This window comes from Nicotiana sylvestris, chromosome 1, assembly GCF_000393655.2.
Source record: "Nicotiana sylvestris chromosome 1, ASM39365v2, whole genome shotgun sequence".
Classification (NCBI taxonomy): Eukaryota; Viridiplantae; Streptophyta; class Magnoliopsida; order Solanales; family Solanaceae; genus Nicotiana; species Nicotiana sylvestris.
Window position 1 is genome coordinate 36,573,946 of NC_091057.1, and position 14,424 is coordinate 36,588,369.

The following is a 14,424-nucleotide window of genomic DNA, read 5'->3' on the forward strand; positions in this document are numbered from 1 at the left end:
TTTATAGTGTGGTGGGCATGTCAAAACAAATTGCTAACCAAAGAAAGGATGCAGAGAATGCAGTTAAAAGTAGAAGATCACAAGTGTTGCTTATGTGATCAGAATCAGGTGGAGACTCAGACTCATCTTTTTGGGCAATGCAAATGAATAGCAGGCCTCAGAGAAAATTTGAGTAGTTGATTGGATATCAAAATTCATAATAATGAAGAAAATAAGGTGATCAAATGGATCCAAAGAAGAAGATGGAGCCAAGTTCACAAGGAAATAGTAGCTGTTGTATGGGGTGTCATGCTGTATTATACCAAGCAAGCAAGGAATTGGAAAATATTCAGGAAAGTAAATGTGATCATAGACCTTGTAAATGATAAAATTAGGAAAGAGATTCTAGACAGAGTGGAAATAGTGTATAGGGGAAGAAGAGATAGGAAATGCAAAGAGTTGTTTCAGAGAATATGTAAATAGATAATTCTGATATAATTGGAGATCTGGTGTCTGTATCTGTTTCAGACACTAGAGGCTCATAGGTTGTAAAAAATATTTTTCTGGTTGTAATATTCACATTTGTTACCAAAAAAAAATTTGCAAGCTTGGACACTTCAAAGTCAAGAATATTCTAATTTTGTGAAAAAATATAGTATCAATTATGAACCAACATCTAATAAATTAGAAGTATTAAGTAACACCAAAAAGTATGTGAAATATACTACTCTCCTTGTTTGTGACCAGTACCTCTATCAACATTGCGACTGTAATATAAACTTGATTTTTAAATATAAAATATTTCTACAAAAGCCTACATCAAAATATTTTCCTCTGTATGAAACTCATCCAAATTTATAAGATCAGACACTTTATTGAGATTGTTCTAATTATATAAAAAATGAGTCAAGAACCCTTATCCAATAAATCAAAAGTATTAAGCAATATCATTCAAACTAAAAATATTTAACGTTATCAAAATATTGGGAGTGTTTAATCATTTTTTAAAAGGTGTATGGTCACTCCTGCTAAGCTATGAAAAAAAATACGAAACTACCGGCTTAGCAAATAGGTCATATACTATTATATTTCTATACAATGTCAGGTAATAAATAAACTATGCATTAGGGGTATTCTTTTCAATAGAATCGACACTAAAGAAAAAATATTGAATATTTTAAAAAGAAGAGAGACAATAGTAGTGCTCAGATAAATATTAACTTAGTGCTAAACAATAGTTTGTTGGTGACAAAGAAGAGAATAAATATAGCAAACTCGTAAAACATAGTCGACCAAAAAACCATTTCTATTACTTTTGTTAACTTGAATACTCGCTAAAAATTATCATAAAACATTTGTCCTTAACCAATGGCTCCAATTAAATAATATAAATAATCAAATCGGTCATTTTGAAGTGTCTTTATGCTCACCAAGACTAAGATGAGAACATGATAGTTGTACATCGTAAATTTTTTAAAGTTATCAGCGATTTTGGTTAATTTAAGCTTAGTGATTTTAAGTGATTCATGTACCTTAAAGGGTAAAATTTAATATTCTTAATCATGAAATCCTAGTCGTCCAAAATCTCAATCATCAATTATTAGTTTAACCCCATATATAACTTAGTCTACCCAAATAGTTAATTTTTTTTTTCTAAATCTAGATGAATTTTTTAAACACGTCAGAAGATGCAAGAGAAACCTGCCAAACTCTTAGTGATTTTCAATAATCCTCTTAACAAAACAACATAGTTTATTGTATAAATAATATAACAAAACTAATATATATAAAAGCTTCGATGAAACACTAACTTATTGATTTTTCCTATATTAATCGACTCTTCCTTATAAACAGCCAGTAAGAGGAGGGATTTAGGAATTTAGAGCTATCATACCTTCTAATTACTTATTGCAAAATTTGAGGAATCTCATTGTTACAACTCTCGGACCATAATTAGACTTACACAACTTTATTGAGAATTCAAAGGTAATACAAAGTCAGGAGCTAAAACGAATCTAACCTTTTTGCAACGGATTTCATAGTTTTCAGCTTGATCTCAATGCATACTATAAAAAAATTAATAAATATAGATATTTAATTGACAGAACACAGGCCGAACCCGCTGCCGAAAAATACATAGAGGGTCGGCTATGGGGTAAAATCAATAAAGCCTAGCTAGTGTATACGGTTAAAATCATATGCCTCCGATTAATAGGCTCGAGGGTCCGTTCTAGGCCCAAGTCCGAGTGAGGTCGAGTTTGAGACCGGTGGACCATACTCGAGCTCGAAGACAGAGTGAAATGCTCGGAGATAGGAGTTCGAGGAATATCAAGGCCAAGTATGCTCGACCACGAAATAGTACCATTGTGGATTTGTAACAGAATAAACTAGATTCCTGCCACGTTTCCAAGATCATGGCGCAAATCCCGGAATAGGATTGTACGATTCCGTACTAGGCGGTTAGATAATTGTACCAAGAATATTCTTTACTGTAAATAGAAATATTCCTTATTTACGGTTCCCCTATTATATAAAAGGGACTCCAATCATTTGTAAGATCATCTAATCATTGAACAAAGAATATACTCTCTACTTTTTGCCTACTGTTCATTAGAATCATCTTTTAGCTCTACTGTTCTTACTTACTTTTCTTGCTTACATGTTCCTACTATTTTAAGCCCACCTCGAGGTCACCGTTGTCAAGTAACATTGGTTTGATTCACTTGTCTCTTTCATTTCTACTTCATATTTCTTGATTATTAATTGGTATTGAACTAAATCACATATCTTTAAAATCACAAATCAAATTTAATTATTACTCGTATTTTCGAGGTAAACAGTTTGGCGCCCACCATGGGCTAAAGATAATAGTGATTATTTCTTTACTGATTCTCGTTACACACGTTGTTTTTACACTTTTTCTTGTCAAGATTTTCTGATTCTCAGGCTGAAACATATCTAGCACACAAAACGCACATGTTCATGACAACGAAGACATTGGAGAAAACAACAGTATAGGGGTAGGTGTACCACCAATAAACGCTGAGAAAGTGCCAAATATGGAGCCAGTTGATATTAGTTCACATAATGCTCTAAACGTGGATTCAGGTACACACCCCGTGGGAAATGAATGCAGGGAAGTCCGATTTGGTGGCCAAGGAGAACGAGGAATGGGAGATGGGGGATCAACATCCAAGTGATATTCGAGATGCTGCAAGCTCAGGAAATCGCTATCGCTCAACTTCAAAGTCAGAATAAGACTTCGAGCGTAGCTGAACATGAAAATACTTGACATGCTGAACCAAAACCGGAGAGGTTGAACGAAAATAACTCAGGGACTGACCCCACCATTATGAGGATGCTCGAAGAGCTCGCCAAAGGATTGAGTTCGGAGAAAAGAAGATTGAAGAAAATGACAAAAAAGGTGCAGACTTACAACTCTCGTGTTGATCAAATACCGGGGGCACCTCCGGTCTTGAAAGATTTAGATGCCAAGAAGTTCATACAAAAACCATCCCCCCCCCCCGTGTGGCTTCGATGCCCATTCCCAAGAAGTTTCGCATGCCCGATATACCCAAATATAATAGGAAAACTGACCCTAACGAATATATTACTTCATACACTTGTGGGATCAAAGGAAATGACTTTAATGATGATGAGATCGAGTCAGTGTTGTTGAAAAAGTTTGGGAAACACTATCAAAAGGAGCTATGATCTGGTATCACAACTTAGCTTCTAACTCTATTGATTCATTGCTATGTTAGCAGACGCCTTCATGAAAGCACACTCCGGGGCCATAAAGGTGGCCACGAGAAAATCATACGTCTTCAAGATAAAATAGAGGAACGAGGGAATGTTGAGGGAATTCGTGTCTAGGTTACATATGGAACGAATGGAATTACCACCGGTCTCGGATGACTGGGCAGTACAAGCTTTTACGGAGGGTTTGAATGAAAGAAGCTCGATTGCATCTCGAGAATTAAAGAAGAACTTAATCGAGTATCCAGATGTGACGTGGTCGAATGTGCACAATCATTACCAGTCAAAAATCATGGTCGAAGACGATCAGTTGGGAGCCCCCTCGAGTTCAGTTCATCCTTTCGCAGCCAAGCCCCCGAGTGACACAGACCGGGAATCAAGATCAAACAAGGAAAAGTATCAGCCATACGTCGATCAGAGAAGCAACGGATTGGGTCGCAACACTCCTCGAAACGATTGAAGAAACGATCTAGGTCAAAGTTCTCGGGGACTTATGAGTAAGAGCGGGTTCGATAAACATACAAACCTCGCCGAGGCTCCTCGATTATGAGAGTACAACTTCAGCATAGATGCGTCGGCGATTGTCTCAACTATTGGGAGAATCAAAGACACCAAGTGGCCCAGGCCAATACAGACCAATCCTTCTTAAAGAAACCCGAACTTAATGTGCAAGTATCATGGCACACATGGTCGTAGAACAGAAGACAGCAGGCAGCTAAGGGAAGAAGTGGCTCGGTTGTTCAACGAAGGCCACCTTCGAGAATTCCTGAGTGATCGGGCTAAGAATCATTTCAAGGAGAGAGATGCAAGGAAAAATGAGTAGGAAGAGCCACAACATGTGATCCACATGATCATCGGCAGAGTCGATGTCCCTAAATGACCTGTATTCAAGTGCACCAAAGTATCAATCACCAGAGAAAAACAGACTCAGAGCTATGTGCCCGAGGACGTCTTATCATTCTGTGACGAGGAAGCCGAAGGCATATCTCAGCCTCACAAGGACACCCTGGTAATCTCTATCCTTTTGAATAAAATTCAAGTTAAACTTCTTTTAGTGGATCCAGGTATCTCAGCAAACATAATCAGATCGAGGGTCGTGGAACAACTCGGCCTGTAAGATCATATTGTACCTGCATCCCGAGTCCTAAATGGCTTCAACATGGCAAGCGAAACAATAAAGGGGGAGATTATCCTACCAGTAAACGTAGCCGGGAACATACAAGATACAAATTTTCATATCATCGAATGTGACATGAGGTACAACGTGCTCCTCGAGAGACCGTGGATACACACCATGGGGCAATGCCAATTCCTTTCACTCTCAATCATGTTGTAGGCAATCTTCCACCTATTTTTCATGATGTATTAACCACTAACAACTCATCTGATCATACTGATACCTGTATACCTCACAACATTATTGATCAAGAGAACATAAATCTTCCATTCTCTAATATGCCACCACTCTCTCCCTTACCAACACCTTCTTCACATGGGACACAGGTTCTAATTCAACATCTTCAAGATGCAACATCTTCAAGATGCAACATCTCCTCTGCCTCCAATAGAAGAATCACTAAGATGTAGAAGATCTTGTAGGGAGCCCCTCACATCTGAATGATTATGTTTGCAATCTACCAAATCTAAAGTCTAACTTTAATTTCTCCCTACATATTATGTTTTCTCATAATAACCACATTACTTCTGATGCCCTACATCCTGACAGTAAGCATGTTGTAAAGAACATCTGTAATGATATAGAACCAACTTCATATAAAGAAGCAACCTTGTATCCTGCTTGGCAAAGTTCCATGACACAGAAATTTGAGGCATTGTATGCTAATAACACATAGGATCTAGTCCCCTTACCTAAATAAAAATAGGCTATTGGGTGTAGATAGATATATAAGGAAAAACATAAAGCATATGGCAGTATAGAAAGGTACAAAGCAAGATTAGTTGTAAAGGGATATACTCAGCAAGCTGGTATAGACTACATAGAGACTTTCTCTCCAGTAGTCAAGATGACCAATATCAGGTCTTTCATTGCCATAGCTGCAAAGATAAAATGGGAAATCTCACAGCTGGATGTGAATAATGCATTTCTCCATAGAGATTTGCATGAGGAGGTGTATATGCAAGCTCTTCCAGGTCTTGAAATGCACTCTCCAGGGTTAGTTTGCAAGCTGAACAAATCCCTTTATGGATAGAAGCTGGCCAGTAGACAATGGTATGATAAGTTGACTGAAGTACTATACTCAAGAGGGTACACACATTCCATGTATGACTATTCCTTATTCCACATGAAACAAGGTTCCTCTATTGTCTTTGTAGCAGTATATGTTAATGATGTATTGCTCACAGTGACTGATTCAGAAGAAATCAACCAGCTCAAGACTTTCCTATATGACAACTTCAAAATTAAGGATTTGGGGAAGTTACATTACTTTCTAGGGCTAGAAATCCTTTTCAAGTTAGATGGTATATAGTTTCACAAAGAAAATTTGTCTTAGACTTGTTAAAGGAATACGAGTGTCTACATTCCACATGCTTGACTTCTCCCCTTGATCCTACAATGAAGTTGAAAGCTAAAGAGGGGGTTCTATTGCCCGATTCTACTTTCTACAAGAAACTAGTTGGAAATTGAACTTTCTTACTAATACTAGGCTAGACATAGCATATAGGGTTCAACATCTCGGTCAGTTTATGCAGGATCCTAGGGAGCCTCACTTGCATGCAGCCTATCATATGCCGAGGTACCGGAAGAAGGACCCTACTCTGGGTCTGTATTTCAGCAATGCAGATGATCTTTCAGTGTCTGCCTATTGTGATTCTGGTTGGGTAGCCTGTCCTAATTCGAGAAGATCAGTATCTGGTTATGTTGTATTTTTGGGTGGCAGCCCTGTCAGTTGGAAGTCTAAGAAACAGAAAACCATATCTCTCTCCTCAGCAGAAGTAGAATACAAAGCCCTCAGAAAGGTTATTGGTAAACTTGTTTGGCTATCAAGACTACTTAAAGAACTCACTATGCCAGTTTGTTTGCCAATACCTATGCTTTGTGACATCCTATCTGCTCTGCATATTTCTAGGAACCCTATGTTTCATGAAAGAACCAAACACATTGAAGTAGACCGTCATTTTGTGCGCACCAATATCCAGGAGTGCCTCATCTCTTTGTACTACATTGGCATTGGAGAGAAGCTTACAGATGTGCTCACTAAAGCTCTCACTGGGATCAATCATTATTCTATTCTTGGCAAGCTGGGTATGATCTCCTGACATCCAACTTGGGGGGGGGGGCGTATTAAGACTATACTTATCTTGTAATTATGCTGAGTCAGCACACTGTTAGTTAGACTATTAGCAGATTAGTTAGTGGTAGTTAGTTGAGGTTTATTTATTAATTTCTTGCCAGCTGTATCTTAGTTGTATACATGTATATAATTGAATAATACTCAATACAAAGGCCAAAGTTTCATTTCATAAAGTTAGGGACTCTCTGCAGTTCTCATTTTCTCTCTCTACGAGCTTCATCTTCTAGAAGCTGTTGAATCCTCCATTGGAGGAGATACAAAGCTCAGTCCACATCTGTAATCTTGACAATAAGTGTATAGCCGTGTATAATTACCGTATACTCTATGTACACCAGCTAAAAAAATTAAATAGCTACTCCAACGGGTAATTTATTTAAAACCCAAAATTTTTATTCTTCATCTTTATGCTGTGTGGCCTAGCTACAGCCTACAAGTAGGGGTGGTTTGGATTTTTTTATTACCAAACCAAACCAATGTTGTTGGGTTTTTAAATCTATAAACCATACCAAACCAATAAAATCTGGTTTTTTAATCTTGATTTTTCTCGGATTTTTTTCGATTTTTTCAGGTTTTTGGGATTTTTTTTCGGGATAAAGTCTTCGTAGCACAAAATATTTAACTTGTACTCCAATTATTTCTTTAGTCCTAGTAGGATACAACTATATAATGTATTTTTCAAAAAAATACACAATGATATGAGATTAGTCATAGTATTGTACTAAATACTATTCAATAACAAAGATAATAAAATATTACTAATTAATATGACATAAAAAGAATAAGATAATCTAAAAATACTATATAGGTAATGTTAAAATAAGTACAACTAATAAGTACTAATTAATTACACAACTAAGCACTAAAGAAAAAAATAAGTTAGGTTATGCATTTTTCATTATAAACCAATGGAAAATTAAAAAATAGATATCCAACACTATTGTCATTCTTAATGTTGAATTGAGTTTTTTTTTTTATTAGGATTAGTATTGATTTGAACTTTATTTGACTTACTACTTTTGTTGGTAAAATTTATTGGACCATTCAAGAATGTTAAGTCTAACTTTAAATAATACGTTTAAAGATAAAATTGTGAATAAGTTGAAGAAATATTTATAACTTATATTACAATAAATATCTATATGTATAAAATATTTTAAAAAATTGTACAAATGTAATGTTGGGTTGGTTTGGTCTCGGTTTGACTTTTTTTAGTTAAAACCAAACCAAACCAATTATGGTCAGTTTTTTTTTGCCAACACCAACCCACAATCGGATTTTTTTTCCGGTTTGACTCGGATTATCGATTTGGTGCGGTTTATCGATTTTCTTTGTACACCCCTGCCTACAAGGATTACAATTCAGCCATGCATACTAGTTGTATAAATAGGCCTAACACTGGATACGTGATAAACTTAAATCACGATTCTTTCATATTCTTTATTATAATTAATAATTAACTGTATTGTAATTGTTTGTATTCGGACTGAAGTAATTGCTATTGATTTGTGCCAACATTTTTTTGAATTAGGACTTAAACCCAACTTAGTTTTGTATGACTTTGTATAATAAAATTTATATATCTGTAAGGGACTATATAATGAAATCATCTAAAGATTTAATTAGTAAGATATAGTGGATATTTAATCATGTCTCAATATTATCATCTAAAATTTGAGTCTATCTTTAACTAGGAAACATTATATAAGTCTCACATCAATTAATCAAGAGTAGAATATATCCAAGGTTTAATCATCTTGCCATAAATTCAATAGTAATTAAGATGGGGAATATAAATCAAGATTTTGTGGGCATAATTAAACTGAATTTTATGTATAAAAACTCCAGAACCCCCTTTACTTTTGCCATACTCTAATTATTTTCTATGTATGGCTCTCTCCTTAATCAATATCTTCTTTTTGTTATTGGTCACTCCACTTGGCCTTTCATTAGCAAGAAAATGCTTCTTTACAGAGAAGATTGAGGTACATGTTATCAACAAACTTCCTCCTAATTCCCCACAACTGCAAATGCATTGCGCCTCGAAGGATGATGACTTTGGATACAATAATGTTGCCGTAGATGAAGACTTTAATTGGTCGTTTTGCGAGTCAGAATTCGAAAATACTTTATATTTTTGTCACTTTTGGTGGGGTTCAAAAGAGAGAAGTTTTAATGTGTTTGACGACCCATATTATTGTGTCCATGATTCAAAAGTTATCAATGTGTTAGACTATTGTAAATGGGAGGTGAGGGAAGATGGTTTTTATTTGGAACTGTATAATGCTACTAACCCACAATTTTATATGTCTCACTATTTGGACTGGTCTTAGAGAATAGGATCGATGTTTGTGTTCTTGTTTAAGTAAAATGAGAAGGAAAAAAGACTTGATTTCTTAATTTCTTGCCTTTGAGAACAGTGGAATATCATTTTTCTTCCTTATTTGTCCTGATCTTGTTTTTCATATAGGATATGATGCTATCAATTTTCGTTATATGTATTCAATCATTCTTATGACTTTTGAATCTGCAGTGGTATTTATACCTAAACAAACCATTTAATCTCTATAGTTAAACAAAAGTGAAAGTATACATTACTATCACTTAACTATAATTACAGGACACATGGGCATATAAAAACATGAATCTTGGATTCATCGATCTTTTGTAAACTTCTGCTCCATTCTTCTTAAATTATCGATCGTAATTTTTAAAAATAATTATTTCAAATTATTTGTCATTTTAAAAGTTCAAAATAAAATTAATTATCTTGTTGTCATTTTACCCTTAATAGTAACTGTTCTTGAAGATGGAAATAACACATAAGTAGAGTAAATATTCATGAAGAAAGAATATATCTTAAGATATAAATAAGGTTAGAATAGTCCAAAACCCCTTCTAATAAATATTTTCTTAAGGGCTATTTAAAACAGAAATACGATAAATAATTTGTGATGGAGGGAGTACCATCTTATAAAGACTATTGACACTTGCATCTATACATAGCTCGAAACTCACTAGGGGTACAAGTGTCTTAATGCTAATGCCTCGATACGTGGAGGGATCCTTTGTCTATGTAAAAAAATTTCGCTAGGGTGTTCAATGCATTTAAAGATGTTGTGCTCGACCAGGTCATAGATACTTTTTATATGATGTGAAATAATTTGCTTTGAGTTAAATTTACATGATTTTTTCTAAAAGATATCATACCATTATGTGTATTCCTATATATTATATGTAGCTTCCATATTTTTCCAGGAACTAATATGAAACTTTATTCGCTTACTCATCAATGGACTGAGAAATTATTATATGCTCCCATTAATCCAAAATAAAGCCCGTCTGGCAATGACAGATCCAAAATTTAAAGGTCGTGGGTGCTCACTCTAGCATAAATTTGCGACTAATCGCATAGCATAAGTACATAATTATTTGAACATGACATAAAAAGTTAATGAAGATATTACGATTAATATTATCATTATAAAAAAAAATTTCTACACACAATTTATAATGAATTACTAATAATATTATCATTATTAAAACAATTCTAGTCACGAGGTATAACTGTGCTCGATGATTTTTTATATGTTGAAAATAATGAAAAATAGCATCATTGCTTACAGTTCCGAAAACTTTTCGCTTTTTTGTTTTCCACTTTTAAAGTATCCAATTTTTTTTTCTTTCTTTGAGCCACAAAATTATTAAGAGACAAAACATTAATGGGTCTTCAATGTCTTTGCTTTATGTTTTGATGATCTAACAAACTTACTGTCAAGGACCAGATAGGAAACCTGACACATTTGGGCTACATTGCAAGTTAACGGATTCCAGCTAAATGTGAACTACTATAGCTTCACGAGATTGAGAACCAAACAAGGACCTGATACCCTTGTGGTTCCCTCAGAGCAGTACGAAGTCAATTGGACACAGCTGGAAGCGATGTGACTGCCTGCACTGTTTCTGCCTGCACTGCATTGTCTCTAGTGACCACTTATTCTTTGACCAACTAAAGTGCTTACATCATTCAAGTGATGTCATCAAGGTGTATTAACAAGGAGTTTATATCAAAACATCACTTGAACACTTGCAAATTCATTCAAGCCTTCGGCAAAACAGTGAACTTAATTCTCAAGAGCTTGAAGAACAAAGCTAAAACGCTACAACGGACCAATTCCTAAATTTAGTATTTTATTGTCCTTAATTGAGTTGTAACTTTGTGATTGTTCTTATTGTATCTCCTAAATTGCTTTGCTAGAAGCGTTGATTAGGAACCCTCTTGTAAAATCCATAAACTCTTTGAGTTTGTGTTGTGACTAGAGTTAGTCATAAGTTAAAGTCTTTGTAACTAGAGAGTCACAAAATGGCTTGTGGTAAGAGTATCACAAGTTAGTTGAGTTGAAGTCTTTGTAGTGGAGTCATTACAAAGTGGCTTGTAATAGGTGTTTACAAGTTAGTGAAGTTGAAAGCCTACAAGTATAGGTCGTGGTTTTTGTCCCCTTGAATTGAGATTTTTTCACGTAAAAATCATGTGTCTTATTTACTTACTGGTTCATTAGCATTCTCAGTAAAACCTCATAGAGGATCAGGTACTCTACTGTTTGGTGGACTCATACAAACTAACAATTGGTATCAGAGCATATTCCTTCTATCAGGCTAACACCTAGGAAGGATCCTTATGGCTGCTCCATCAAATTTTGAAGAAGGTCAATCTACATACAGACCACCCTGGTTCAGTGGACAATACTATGGGTAGTGGAAGACAAGAATACATGATTTTATCAAGGTTGAGGATTCTGAGTTATGAGATGTCATATGTGATGGCCCTTATGTCCCAACAAAGGTACTTGAAGAACTTCCATTCTCAATGCCAAGAACCAGAAAAGAATACACCGACGCAGATAGGAAAGCTGTGGAGAAGAATTTTCGTTCCAAGAAGATTTTGGTATGTGGAATAGGACTTGATGAATACAATAGAATCTCTGTTTGTGACACTACTAAGGAGATATGAGAGGCTTTGCAAACAGCTCATGAGGGAACCACTCAAGTAAAACAATCTAAGATCGATTTGCTCACTACAGAGTATGAACTCTTCAGGATGAAGGGCGATGAATCTATTCAAGATATGTACACAAGATTCACTTCCATCATAAATGAGTTACACTCACTTGGTGAAACCATTCCTAGGAACAAGCTAGTGAGGAAAATCCTCAGTATTCTGCCTAGCTCTTGGGAAAGCAAAGTGAATGTTGTTACTGAAGCAAAGGACTTGCAGGAGCTGACCATAGACGAGCTGGTTAGAAATCTGAAGACCTACGAGATGAAAAGAAAGATAGACAGTAAAAGAAGAGAACCAAAGAAAGAAAAGAACCTGGTACTCAAAGCTGATAGTAATGACTCAAGTGAGGAGGACAGTGGCATGGCTTACTTAACCAAAAGATTTCAGAAGATGGTCAGAAGAAATGGAGAAATGCTAAAAAGGGGTAGCTCTAGCAAACCAAAAAACTATGATCTCTGTTATAAGTGTGGAAAGCCTGGGCACTTCATCAAAGATTGTCCTCTCCTGAAGCAAGAATTCTCTAAGTACAACCCTGAGAAAGCAGCTAAGAGGAACCCAGTTCCTGATAAGGACTTCAAAAGAAAGAGATTTGCTAACAATGTAGTGAAACAGGCTATTGCAGCATGGGGGGACTCCTCTAGTGAGTTTGAATATGAAACTGATGCTGGTGATAGTTCCATGATGGCAGTTGAAAGCGAGGGAAATGAAGATGATTCAACTTTTCTTTTGATCGCCTAATCAGATGATGAAGAAGAAGATGACAACAAAGAGGTAAATTTTAGGGATGTTCAGAGAAATCTGAAATCCTACTCTCCTAAGCAACTTATGTCGTTAGCTAATGTATTGATTGATGCCTATCATAACCTTGTGGAGGATAAGGATGCCTTGATCTAGGGGAAGCTGAACAAACAAGAGATGATATGATAATGTGTGTAGTGGATCTAAAGGAAACCATTTGTGAGTTGAAGAAAGAAAAAGATGTCTTGACCAAAAAGATTGCCAACTTAGAGCATGAAAGAGATGACTTATTGGTAGTAGTTGTTGACCATAAGGAAACTATTGAGAACTTCAGTAAAGAAAAGGAGGCCCTAGCAAAAATAGTGATTGAAATTGAGGAAAAAAGAGATGATCTCTTGGTAGTAATTGCAGACCTGAGGGAAACAATGGAGGGACTAGGAACTAAGTCTAAACCTGGAAATACTGGAAAAGGAAAAGAGATAGCCAATGAGGAACACATTAGGCTTGAAAACGAGTTGAAAGCTATGAGAACTAGGATGTGTGTTAAAATTGAGAAAAACAAGTACCTCCAAACTAAACTGGAAAGAGTAAAAAATGATCTTGAAAAGTTCCTAAAGTGGACCTGGTCCTCAGAAGCTATCACTGCCATGTACACTAATAATGGTGGAAACAGGCAGGGAATAGGGTTCCAAAGGGAGAAAACCCCTTACAACCCACATAGCAAATATGTGACTGTACCCGAAAACTGGTTGTGTACCCACTGTGAGAACAATGGACATTTCATGGAAAATTATCAAGCCAGGGTCTAGTTCACTCAGAAAAACAGAATGGTTGCTGAAAATGTAACTACAAAAAAGGGACCAAGTTTCACTCACAAAAAATGCATATTACCTGCATGGACTAAGAGAGCTCTTATTCATCCTCTTGCCTAATACAAGGGACCCAAACTTGCTTGGGTTCCTAAAACTAACTCTTGATCTTCTTGTGTAGGGAACAGTGAAAGAAAGCTGTCAACAATAGTTCATGGATGGTGGGTGTTCAAAGCACATGACTGGGAACACCATGGACTTTCTTTCACTAAAAGCCCTGCAAGGAGGGAGTGTATCCTTTGGCAATGGGAAAAAGGGGTACATTCTTGGAGTTGGAAAAGTCGGGAAATCACTCACTCATTCTATTGAAAATGTATACTATGTCAATGGTCTTAAGTATAGTCTCTTGAGTGTCTCTCAGATCTGTAATAAAGGAAACAAGGTGGAATTCTTGTCCAAGATATGTACAGTTACTAATCTGGTAACTAGTGTCCAAGAGATTCAAGAACATATATGTTGCTGATTTCGAGTCCTTACAAAGTGGTGATCTGAGTTGTCTGAAAGCTGTTGATGATGATGCTGAACTCTGGCACAGAGTATTGGGGCACGCAAGCTTTTCTCTTTTGAACAAACTAATTCAGAAGGACCTGGTCCATGGTCTGCCCATGTCAAAGTTCAAGGTACAAAAAGTTTGTGATACTTGTGCTAGAGGAAAACATATGAAGTCCTCTTTTAAGTCTAAAAAGGATGTGAGCACCTCAAAGCTACT

General features: G+C 36.0%; 1 protein-coding gene across 1 annotated transcript; it reads left to right on the plus strand.

The window, feature by feature from the left end:
• The first annotated feature begins 12,147 nt into the window (after positions 1-12,147).
• Positions 12,148-12,846, plus strand: LOC138868719 (uncharacterized). Its single transcript, XM_070146286.1, has one exon. It carries the CDS (start codon positions 12,148-12,150, stop codon positions 12,844-12,846), a length of 699 nt encoding a protein of 232 aa, XP_070002387.1.
• The last annotated feature ends 1,578 nt before the right edge of the window (positions 12,847-14,424 follow it).